The 12,123-nt window shown below is 44.8% G+C and overlaps 1 protein-coding gene across 1 annotated transcript; it reads right to left on the bottom strand.

Moving 5' to 3' along the window:
- Nucleotides 1–1,251: 1,251 nt before the first annotated feature.
- Nucleotides 1,252–5,362, bottom strand: SLC7A3 (solute carrier family 7 member 3). The gene is made up of 11 exons (XM_090264282.1): nt 4,993–5,362; nt 4,514–4,672; nt 4,144–4,321; nt 3,838–3,950; nt 3,489–3,711; nt 3,176–3,315; nt 2,973–3,075; nt 2,580–2,743; nt 2,227–2,393; nt 1,548–1,656; nt 1,252–1,411 (listed from the first exon to the last, which is right to left on the bottom strand). Exons 1-11 carry the CDS (start codon nt 5,360–5,362, stop codon nt 1,296–1,298), a joined length of 1,842 nt encoding a protein of 613 aa, XP_090120408.1. The 3' UTR covers nt 1,252–1,295.
- Nucleotides 5,363–12,123: the final 6,761 nt, after the last annotated feature.

Here is a 12,123-nt window from a genome sequence, read left to right on the forward strand (position 1 = left end):
TGTTATTGTCCACAACTCCACATGTGCCACCCTTCAGCCACATTAAGCTGTATGCTATAGCAATACAATTTTATTTTTGTAAAAAGGGTCTCTTGTGTCCATTTATTATCAGTATTATTAAAGATTTTATTGGGAAAAGGAGAAAAAGAAACGTGGGAGAGAAACAGCAACCCATAACCTAGATATGTGCCCTGATGGGCAATCTTTTGGTGTACATGACTATGCTCCAACAAGCTGAGCCATCCAGCCAGAGCATACAATTTTTTCACACTTCCATGGTTTGGGGTACACTTTTCACTGACAGACAAACCCTACTCTCAGCCCACTTCATAAACAGATTCAAGACTCAGATTAAGCATGTCCATTGTGCTTCTGCAACACTCAGCACTTACCCCTGCCCCGGTACAAACCATACTGTTTCATGTTTACCTGCTTGTCTCTCTCACTAGACTGAATTCCTTGAGGGTGGGGATATTTTATTCATGCTTGTATCCCCAGCACCCAGAATGGGACCTAGTATTTTATAGGAGCATCACATGTTTGTTGAAGAGATTTGGTCAGAGCAGAGCTGACCTCTGTTCCCTTACTTTTGTAGCAATCAGTATCTATACACATATACCAATCTTTTACCAACCCCTACACATGTCCACTTCTCCCCCCAGCAGTGCCAAACCCCCAGCCAAAAGCTCTGCTCAGGTAGACACAGGAACCTGGGACTGGTCCACCTAGAAGGGGTGGAACAGCACAGTGGTCTCACTGCAGGCCCTGACAAATGCCAGGACTGAGATCAGAGTCCACCCCAAACCCAGAATGTTGCTATCTCACTTAATTCAGAACATAACCTTTAGAACAGCAAGGGAAAAACATACGTCAAGATCATTCCTTTTTAAATGTGACTAGTCTGGATAGCAGCTTACACCACCCTCCTCAAACCCCTATCCAACAAGAAGCACACACAGGCACAAAAGATTTTTGTGGTGACCGGAGCAAAGTACACATATCTGAAGCTCTCTGCGCAAAAAATCAGGCTTCACACCATCTCTAACAAGCAAGAAACAAGACTGCATTTTTTTTCTAGATTCCTTTAATTTTTAAAAGCCAGTGAGCAGCTACAGATGCAATTAAAAAGGAGACAAGTTACAAAAAGGAGACAAGAAAGAGCAAAGACACACCCTTCATTCTACAAAGCAGAGTCTACTAGTGCTCCCCCAACAACACCCCATTGAAAGCTTAGCTCCCCGTGCCCGTGCGTGTAGGAGTTCTCTCCATTCTTGTGTGGTTACACCAGACAGCATTCAGGCATGGCTGAGATCAAAGTTTACTGTTCGGGCCCTAGACTTGAGTGGGGGTCCATTACTCTTAACCTGTTCCAGGCTGTGCTGCATTCCATAGCCGAAGTAGATAGCAAACCCTAGTACAGAAAGGTAACTGTGAGGTTAAGGAAATAGCAACCTGTAAAGGCTTAATAGGTACCCTACTTAAGACCAAGAGAAAAGGAGTTGGGAGAAGACTCCCAAGAGGCCTACTCTTCCCAAGTGGGTACCTACCAACCAACATCCAGACTCCAAATCTGGCCCAGGTGCCAGCTGCCATCTGCATCATAAGGTAAAGGTTCACAAAGATGCTCATAAGTGGGAGGAGAGGCAAAGCAGGTACCTGGGAACAATACAAATTTTCTTTGTTGTACATACCACAAGGTGACCTAGAAAGAGATCTCTAACCTATTCAGGCCAGGAATGGGAGAGTCCAACTCCTACCCAACTGTGTTTATTTCAGCACCCACGGGACTATAAGAATTCTCAGAATTTGGGCCCTGGCTGGTGTGGTTTAGTGGATTGAGCGCTGGCCTGTGAACCGAAAGGTCGCTGGTTCAATTCCCAGTCAGGGCACATGCCTGGGTTGCAGGCTGGGTCCTCGGCTGGGGTGTGAGAGGCAACTGATCAATGTCTCTTGCACATTGATGTTTCTCTTCCTTCTCTTTCTCCCTCCCTTCCCCTCTTTCTAAAAGTAAATAAATAAAATCTAAACCAAAAAACTCAGAATTTTGGAAAATGAAACTAGAAAGGAACTGACGGTCAGAGAAATCTTTGCTCTAGGTATTTCCTGTAGCTTTCCTTTCTTGCCCGATTAAAGAATATCTATGAAATTTATTAGACTGCAAGGTAGCTATCTAAAGCCTGTTTGCTTTCAGGATGGGTTGTAGGGGGAAAGAGAGAGGTCATTTACCTTGAAGTTAAGGGGAGTGGAGCTCTGTGGCTGCCTCCAGATGACCCCAGTGACACCCATAATGAATGTGAGGAGCAGTACAACCACAGCAATCCACACTGGATCTCCAGAAAACAGTGGGGCCGACCACTGCGCCAGCACCAGGCAAAGGACACTCAGCAGCACAGCTTTAAGAGTCAAGTTGAGAAACCTCAAAACCAACTCCTGAGACCAGCACACTAAGACATTAGGCAGGCCATTCCAAGGCCAGTCACCACCCTCTCTCTAGTTCCTCAGCCGCTAAATGCCACACGCTCTTCTCCCTACCTCAGGCTGGCCCCAGAGCCACCCCTGAGAAAAATTTCACTGCTCACCAAGCAGCGAGGAACAAACATAGACAACTCGGCCGGAGAGTGCCGTGGGAGCAGAGTTGCGTGGACAAAACAGGGCCCGTAAGGTCAGCTTTTCTGTTCCTTGCGTGTCCTCCTGCAACTCCAGTTCATCTTCCTCGATCCTTGTCTCCTGGCCAGGCTGATACCTGAGGCAAGAGTAAGAAGAACAGCCCTTGTCCATTTTAAGATCTCTCAGGCAGCTTAACCTTCCTGGTCACCACAAAGGCCAGAGTTCTTTTGGGCATGGAGGGGTATCTATATTCCTTGAGAGTCAGGGTGATGGAGGTAGACGAGGAAGGAGGAGCACATCCCCATCCTTCCCCCCCCCTTAGAATAAGAAACCAAATCTCCACGTGGGGAGGAAGGGAGTCTCACCTGAGAATGAGAACACAAATGGACACCAGGGAGTAAGCCAGCAGGGTCCCAATCGACATGAGGTCCACGAGGTCGGCGAGTTTAAAGAGGAATGCCATCAATGCTGAAACCGATGGGCAAACAGCAAACACATGAGAAAAGGGAAGAGCCAAGTTAGGGGAGTCGGGGAAACAACCAGGGGAAAGGCAGAAATGGTTTTTCACCTGCAGTAATGCCAGAGACCACAGTGGCTACGACCGGGGTGCGTGTGCCGCTGTGGATCTTGGCAAGGAAACGGAACAGGAGGCCATCCTCTGCCATTGCGTAGATCACCCGAGGCATGGGAAACATCGAGCCCAAGAGGCTGCAGAGAAGAATGTCCAGAGTGGTAAGAGTTGGCTGCACTCTCTCTCTCCCCAAGCCTATGAGGTTCAGGGGTCTCTACCTTCCCCTCATGGCCCTTTTAAGGAGTATTCTGTAGTACTGAATGCTATAACCTGGGACTCTGACGGCACACGACCCATGTTTGACACTGACCTGGTAGAAAGAGCACAGAGGGATCCAATCGCCACAGCATAGCGGGCAGGGGCCCATCCAACATGGAGAAATGCCTCAGGCAAGGGACTCTCAGGTTGAAGCTGATAATAAGGCATCATCAGCGTGAGAGCGGAGGAAACACCAAAATACGCCAAGAAGCAGACGGACAGTGAGATCACAATACCCAGCGGGATGGAACGCTGAGGATTCCGGGCCTCTTCCCCTGCAGGAAAGGGGCACAATGTTCTGAATCAGTAAAGTAGGCTCACTCCTCCACTTCCCCCAATCTGCATGCAGCCAGAGCACACACCGTGCCCAAGCCCCACACAGAATGGAATGGCCTTGTTACCGGTGGTTGCGATACAGTCAAAACCAACAAATGCGTAGAAACAGGTAGCCGCTCCACGAAGAATCCCCTCAAAGCCGAAAGGCACAAATCCTCCAGAGCCCAGACGGCCCAAGCTAAAGCAGAAGAAAGAATGGAAAATGTAAGGGTGTCCAGCCAACTCTGTATCTTTCCTCTAATGCCAAACTACTTAGGAGGTCTGCAAGACCTAGGCCCCCATCCCCCCAACTCCCAACCCAGGGATGCCCTCTGTTCCCCACCGTGTTCCCAGCTCCCACCTCCACATGTCCCGAGAGTGAATCTGCTAACCTGTGGGTATTATTGTACGTATCCACGGCCAGTTTGTAGTCCTCTTCTGTGAGCTTCCAGTTGTGCAGGTCCCCCTTGACGAAGCCAGAGACGATGACAAAACAGAGGACCAGAAGGTTCATCACTGTAAACACTTTGGTGACGAAGGCCGACTCGCTAGCCCCCAGAGCCAGCAATCCTGTGAGAAGGAAGCATTCAGAACGCTAAGAGAAGTCCTCAGTCCAGGCTTTGTTTCTCCTCACCCCTTTGCGCAGGTGGCTCCTTCCCAGCTTCTCTTCTTTCTGACCATTTATCACCTCCCCTAAGCCCTTCTCCGGCCTAAGTCCCTCTTAGCCCCACCCCCATCATTATCTCTGTCCCTTGCCCTCACCAGTGAGCAACAGCACAAGGCCCAAAGCAAAGAAGTCTGGATATTCTGCGAGGACATGGAGAAATTTCAGTGAGACGCTCCCCTGCAGGCTGTGAGAGATGTGCTTCCCAACCAGGTTGTCAAAAGCTGAGCTCCAGGCCCGGGCTACGCTGGCCGTACCTGGCGGAGCAGAGGGAGAAAAATGGGGTCAAGTGTCCTCCCCCTCCCAACCCCCCCCTCATAGCAGTCTCACACGGATCCCTGCTGTTTTCACCTGGATTTACTTTTGAAAAACCCAAACTAGTCAATTTAAGAAAACCAGGTCAAAGGTGAGAAGAATGCACAATTTCTCCACACCTTGAACCCTCCCAGCCCACCAGCAAACACGCACATTAGGGTACTGAAGTCTTGTGAGCGACTTCGCCATTCCACCCAGATTTGCCCTGACTCAAAAGTCCCTTCATCTGCTGTGCCCTTTCCTCCCTGCCCCAACAACTCACCGATGACATAGGAGAGGATGAGGTTCCAGCCAGTGGTGAAGGCCCAGAGTTCACCCACAGTAACATAGCTGTAGAGATATGCAGAACCAGACCGGGGAACCCGGGCACCAAACTCTGCATAGCACAGCCCAGCCAACACAGAAGATAGAGCGGCCACCAAAAAGCAGATCACAATGGATGGTCCTGCTTTATCTCTGGCCACCTCGCCAGCCAGGACATACACGCCTGCACCCAATGTGCTGCCCACACCCAGGGCCACTAAATCCACGGTGCTCAGACATCTGGAAAGGCGAGTCTCAGCCATGCCTGGCTCCAGTGTACGTCTGCGTGCCAGCTTAAGTCCAAATCTGCGAAGTTTCTGCAGTAGCATTCTAGCTGGGATTGAAGAGGATGCTAGGATCTGGTGAAAAACAAGACAAAAGCTCTTCAGTAGGGCTTATTAGCCCTACGCTCTCTAAGAATGAATTACAATAGCCACTCCACCAGGCACAGGTGCTTTGGGGGGGATGGGGCGGAGGCTACTAAAGAAACAAAGGCAAGTCACTTCTCTACTCAGTCCTCAGTTTCTTCCCACAGGTAGAAATAACAATACCCCGCAGGTTTGTGGTAGGGCTAATTTCAGAAAAGGTATTTGAAAACCCTCTATAGTAAGTACAGTAACCTGGCACCTGGTAGGTTCTCATCAATATTAGTCTCTTCTTTCTAAACTATGGAGTTTATCCTAGACCCCAACCCAGGAACTATGGAGTCTAATATGTCTGTCTCCTGGCCTGTAGATCCTTGGGAATTAAACAGAACTCGACCCAGGAGAGGCCAGCAACTCGGGGAAGCAGCTCAATGCCCTTCTCAGTGCTCGCCCCCAGGGCCACGCAAAAGGTGTGGCTCCTACAACGCCCGGACGGAGGGGAAACGACCTGGGCTGCAGATCAAAAGTGAGCAGAGCCTCAATCCATCCCTCCTCGCCAAGCCCACACCGCTGAACTGCGTGGCCGTGGATCAGGGGAGTAAGCAAATGTTCCCCCATTTCCTCCCGCCCCGCTAGGCTGACCAGCAAGCATCAACAGTGGGGCGGGGCTTCCACATCTAAAGACTTGGAGATGCGCCCTGAGGGGGGACCCTGGGCAGCCCGAAATTGCTCACACCAGAGAGAAGGGGCTCCGCACTAGCCCCCACCCCCGACTCAGCGCCCAGATTCTTATGCCCCCATATAGAAACGGGTCTGGGGCTGAGGCGGAGATGGGAGCCTCGGTTCCAGGGGCCAGGGTCTGTCCAGCAACAGGTCACAGCAGCGTAGATGCAACTGCAAGCCACGGTTGCAGAAAACCCTAGGCATGCCCGGACCCTCGGCGTCCCCCTCCGACACACTTGTCGGTCCCCAGGGCTTACCAGGGAGGTGTTAGTCTTCAGCGAGGCTGAGTTAAGGCGAGTTGGTTTGGAGATGCCGAGTTCTCTAGCTCAGGCTTCAAAGCCGCTGCTTGGGGTCGTTGCGCGCCAAGCGCCCCTTATATACACTCAGAGGCGGGGCCGCTAACGTCATGGAATCCCGCCCCCAACCCTCCTCCCCACACAAAACGCATACATACACAAACACGCGCGCACACACACACACACACACACACGCACACGGACGCACACACTCCTCCTCTTTGCAAAAGAGATTGCGTGGGGCCTGAGACTGTTTCCCACTTGCAATGGCAAGACCAGCGCGGCCAGGAGCGAGAAATGGGGGAGGGCAGCCTTTCCTCCTCGTTTACCTCCAAGCAGGACAATGAGAGGCTTCCAGGGCAGAGACCCCCTGGGATTTTCTATCTTTGTGCCTTGATAATCGGAATCGGTGACTGGCGAGGTGGGGGAGGGGTGAGAGGCGGAGGGGAAACAACACCGCAGTCTCCAACTCCCTCTCCCTCGGTCTTCCTTAGCTCTAGTTTCTACACGAGGTTCCCGCACCCGTAAAATCTTGCCCAAAGACCAGATGATAGACAGTGATCTGGCGCTGATCCCTCAGCTCTCACCTTCAACTGTGGGTGTTTCTATTTCTAATTTATTTTGTATTAATGTATAGTTGCCATACAATATGTAGGTGTTTCCAATACAGTCAGCAAGAGAATGGAGATGGTTTCAACCACCACCTGTGCGCATCACTAATCCCATTTAGATTTCCAGGCCCCCGTTTCGCCACAGTGTATCTCCAGCTACCTCTAAAATGTTAAACTCTTAAGTACAAAATTCGGACAATATTGAAGTATTGGAGGAAGGAGGGCTCTCATTTCATTCCATTTTACTGACGCGTAAGCTGAGGCTCAGAGGCACGACTTGCTTGACGTCACACTGTAAGTATTTGTTCACCTCACCGATAAAACCTGGCCCTTCTGACTTAAATGCCTGCCTGCAAAAAATTAAAAATAGACATTAAAAAAAATGCCTGCCTGCCTGCCGCGGGTGCCATACCTCATTTAAACGCAGGAGAGGTGTGGCCACAGGCAAAGCCAAACAAGCAGTAGCACCAGCAGGGAGACCGGCCCTTTCAGGCTAGGAGTTTCTGGAAAACAGAAGAGCTGAAGAATCAAAAAAATGATCACACCTCGTGTCAAACCCATAATCCCATCCAGCCTAGTCAGTTCTTACTCATAATGTAGCGAAAAGGGCTGTGAAGGAGTGCTTCTCCCCCAGCAAAACATCTCAGGGAGTGAGGATGGACCCAAATGTCCTTGTTTCCTTTAAATAATCCATTATGAATATGTGACCCACGCAATTACCCAAAATCTAATCATTTTGGGACTAATTGGTACTTTCAGCTAGCTACAACTCCATTTTGGCATTCCTTAAATATTTATTGAGCACTGACTACATGTATAACAGCTGGTGGAGCAATGAAGAGACTACAAAGGGAACATAAAATAAAATCCTCGCCCTCCTCGTCTTAAAAATCTATTTACGGCAAGAAAACACACACAGTGTAATTGAAAACAGTATTACATAGTGGTTAGGAGTGCAGTCTTTGGAGTTACACCTAGGTTAAGTTCCCAGCCACTGTGTCCTGGAGCAAATTTTATAACATCTCTGAGCCTCAGTTTCTGGATATAATACACACGTTTCACGAGGTTGCTGTGATGAAGTCAATTTTTCCTGCCTAGCACATGAGAAGTATTAAAGAAAAACTTTGTTCATATTCTGAATATTATTTTGTATATACGATGAGAAGTTGGTTGCTTAGAGTAGGTGATTGACTCAATTATGAGATGTTTCTTTTTATTATAAAACAACTTAGCAGTAATGTAAACTGCAGAAAAGTAACCCATAATTCCTAACAAACCAACTATGTGTTTTTGCACGTTTTGTCATGGTCTTTGTCTATATATTTATATACAGGAGTTGGCAGAAGTAGGTCTATAGTTGTAATACAAATAACACAACAATTAATAAACAAGAATACAAGAATAAACTCTGTGTTTTGCATACTCACAACTGCAAACCTACTTTTGCCCACTTTTGTACATCATATATTACATTCTCATATAATTGTGCATTCTCCAAATATTTTTTCAAACTACTACTAGAATGTATTAAAGGTAAAAAAAAAAAAAAAAAAAAAGGTTGTTCAATTTTAAAACATAAATGTTGCTCTGGTCTATGTGGCTCAGTTAGTTGAGGCATTGTCCCATACACTGAAATGTTTCAAGTTCAATTCCCAGTCAGGGCACGTACCTAGGTTGCAGATTCAATCCCTGCTTGGGGAAACTACGAGAGACAACCAATAGATGTTTCTGTCTTACATGGATGTCTCTCTCTCTCTCTCTCTCTCTCTCTCTCTCTCTCTCTCTCTCTCTCTCTCTCTCTCCCCCGCCCTTTCCTTTCTAAAAACAATGAATAAATGTCCTCAGATGAGGAATAAATAAGTAAATAAATGTTTAATCATTCTGAAAAAATAAAATCAGTAGAACAAATGTGTGTGAATAATCAAAAATGAAAATAAAAGAATTCATAAGTTTACAGTGATACTTTTATTTTTTATTTTATTTTTTTAGAGAGAAACAGTGCTACTTTATCAAAATACTGAGTTTATTTCACACAGTGATACCTTTAAAAAACACTTTATTTATTTGTTTTCAGAGAGAGGGGAAGGGAGGGGAAGAAAGAGAGGGAGAGAAGCATCCATGTGTGAGAGATAAACATACACCCCTAACTGGACCTGGCCCACCACCCAGGCATGTGCCCTGACAGGGAATTGAACTGAGGACCTTTCAATTTTATAGGATGGCACTCAATCCACTGAGCCACACCAGCCAGGGCAATAACAATACTTTTAAAAGGTGGGGAAATCTCTTCTTTATTAAAAAAAAAAAATGCCAGCTAATAAGTCTACAGGAAATGTTAGAATTAGAAAATCACTGTCTTGTACTTACCAAAGTAGTAACTGATTCAGACAAGGATAATCAATGGAGAAAGTGTTGGGAAACAGGATATTCACATGATCTCAAACTACCCCCCATACATTTTAATTACAAAGGGAAAGGTACGTGTATTAGCTTTCTATTTCTGACATAACAATTACTACAAATTTACCAGCTTAAAACACCACAAGTTTATTATTCCACAGTTTATACAGGTCAGAAGTCTGGCACTGCATGGCTGGAATCTTCGCTCAGGGTCTCATTGGGATAAAAAAAAAAGTATCTGCATTCTTTTTTATTTATTTTAAAAGTTCTCTTAATTTATTGATTAGAGAGAGGAAGGAAGGGAGAGAGAGAGAAACATGGATATGTTGTTCCACGTATTTATTCATTAATTGGTTGATCCCTGTATGTGGGGAAGAATCCACTAGCAAACTCATTCAAGTTTTTATCAGAATGTACTGTAGTTCCATGCAGTTGGAGGACTGTGGTCCCCATTTCCTTAACATGTGGGTCTTCTCCTCCAAGCCACAGTGCATCAAATCCTTCTCCTGCTTTTAATCCATCTGACTCTGCCCCTCATACTTTTGAGGGCTCATGTCACTACATTGGACTCATTGATTTAATCCAAGACAATCCTCTAATTTTAAGAATTGGTCAATTTAATTATATCTGCAAAATCCTTTTTGCCATGTAATGTAACACATTCATGGGGAAAGAAGATGGTAGGGACCAAAATACTGACAACAAAAGAGATCTGGAGGGGAACCACCTTAGCCAAATTACCAAATTTAACATCAGAAATAATGGGACAAACTGACATTATGTGCTCTGCATGTGATGTAATGAGAAGTGCATATTATCTACAACATATTTTTGTCAAAAATTTTTAACCTAAACCTAGTCATGAAGAAATAATCAGAGAAATTCAGATTGTGCGATATTCTACTAGACAAAATGACAACTAGCCAGACATTTGCAAAGGTCTTGAAAGACAAAAGAAAAAAAAATGTAACTATTTTAGATTAATGGAGACTAAACAGACATGGCATTATGAAGTGCATAGTCCTCAACTGGAACTTTGGAATTAAAAAAAGCAGCTATAAAGGACATTATTGGGGGCTATTGAGGAAATTTGAATGTGTGTTAGATGATGATCAATATTAATTTCTTGTGCATGATAATGGTATTGAGGTTATGTAGGAGAATGTCCTTGTTCTTAGGAGATACATGCTGGGTATTTAGGGATGAAGAGTCATGAACTCACAAATGGTTCAGTATAAATGTGTGTGTGTGTGTGTGTGTGTGTGTGTGTGTGTGTGTGTGTGTGTGTGTGTGTGTGGAAAGAGACCGAGAAAGCAAGTGTGGCAAATGCTGGCAACTGGCGAAGCTAAGTGAACATATATAGGTACTTATTATACTACTCAGATTATCCATAGGTTTGAATTTTTTAATTAAAAGTTTAATAATGATCACCCTTTGGGGGATGTAAAGCAAAGCACAGGAAATATAGTCAACAATATTGTAATAACTATATATCATGCCAGATGGGTACTTGAAATATTGTGGGGGGCACTTTGTAAAGTATATGATTGTTTAACTGCTATGCTGTACACCTACAACTAATACAAAATAATGCTGAATGTAAACTATAATTGAAAAACAAAATGTTTTTAAATCACACACAAAAACATCACCCTTTTATAGATGATAGTTCACTTTTTCTAAATAACTGTAATCTACTTGGAATTTACTTTGGTGTATGAAGTATGATTTACATTATATGTGTATATAATGGGTATCTATATTATTGGGTAGTATATGACCTTATATATATTATATCAATATATATGACATATATAATATATAAATAATTAGAACTGTCAAAATACAAATCAGTCAGCCTAATACAATGTATTAGTCACTCTTTTGTTGACTGATAATGCCTACTCTATCATACAGTAAATTCTTAAATATACTAGCATATAGTTCTGGATTTTCTATTTTTCAATTAATTTATGTCCACTTTTATGTCAGCACATTAAATTTAGTTTTTAATTTAAAAATTATAAAAGCGAAACATGTTCATGAGAAAGTAAAAACCCACTTCCATCCAGTGTGATACCCCACTGTTAACAGTTTCTTTTGCTTTCTTCCAGATTCCATGCTTCGACAAGAAAATATATGCATAATATAAACACATATATCCTTTTAAAAAGACTTTTATTCATTTATTTTTAGAGAGAGGGGAAGGGAGGGAGAAAGAGAGGGAGAGAAACATCGATGTGAGAGAGAAACATCAGTCGGTTGCCTCTCGTATGTGCCTAGGGGACTGACCCACAACCCAGGCATGTGTCCAGACTGAGAAGCAAACCTCAAACCAAGGATCCCTTACCTCGCGGGGGACAAGCCCAACGAGCTGAACCATGCAGGTCAGAGTAACACATATATCCTTTTAAAAATACAAATATGTTTACACTATACATATTTTTCTGCTTTTTACTCTGTTTTTTTTTTCCCATTTTTTTTAGATGTCATTGTTCAATTACAGTTGTCCCAATTTTCCCCCTATTGCTCTCCTCTGCCCTGCCCACCCCCCTACTTTTTACTCTTTTTTAATTAACACTATGTTTTGGACTGCTTTCCAGATCAGTACTCATGGACCCCCATTCATTCTTTCAAATGACCTCTAGTGTTCCACAGTATGGATGGCCCATAATTTAACCAATGTCATATTTAA

This window comes from Furipterus horrens, unplaced genomic scaffold, assembly GCF_987537825.1.
Source record: "Furipterus horrens unplaced genomic scaffold, mFurHor1.1.pri manual_scaffold_17, whole genome shotgun sequence".
Taxonomy (NCBI): Eukaryota; Metazoa; Chordata; class Mammalia; order Chiroptera; family Furipteridae; genus Furipterus; species Furipterus horrens.

Excerpts from the sequence above, each read along its gene's own strand:
- SLC7A3 (XM_090264282.1), bottom strand. The coding sequence starts at position 5,362 with ATGCTACTGCAGAAACTTCGCAGATTTGGACTTAAGCTGGCACGCAGA. Across the intron at positions 4,673-4,992 it reads CATCCTCTCCTATGTCATCG|GTACGGCCAGCGTAGCCCGG; the intron begins GTGAGTTGTTGG and ends CTGCTCCGCCAG. Across the intron at positions 3,316-3,488 it reads CTCTGTGCTCTTTCTACCAG|CCTCTTGGGCTCGATGTTTC; the intron begins GTCAGTGTCAAA and ends TCTTCTCTGCAG.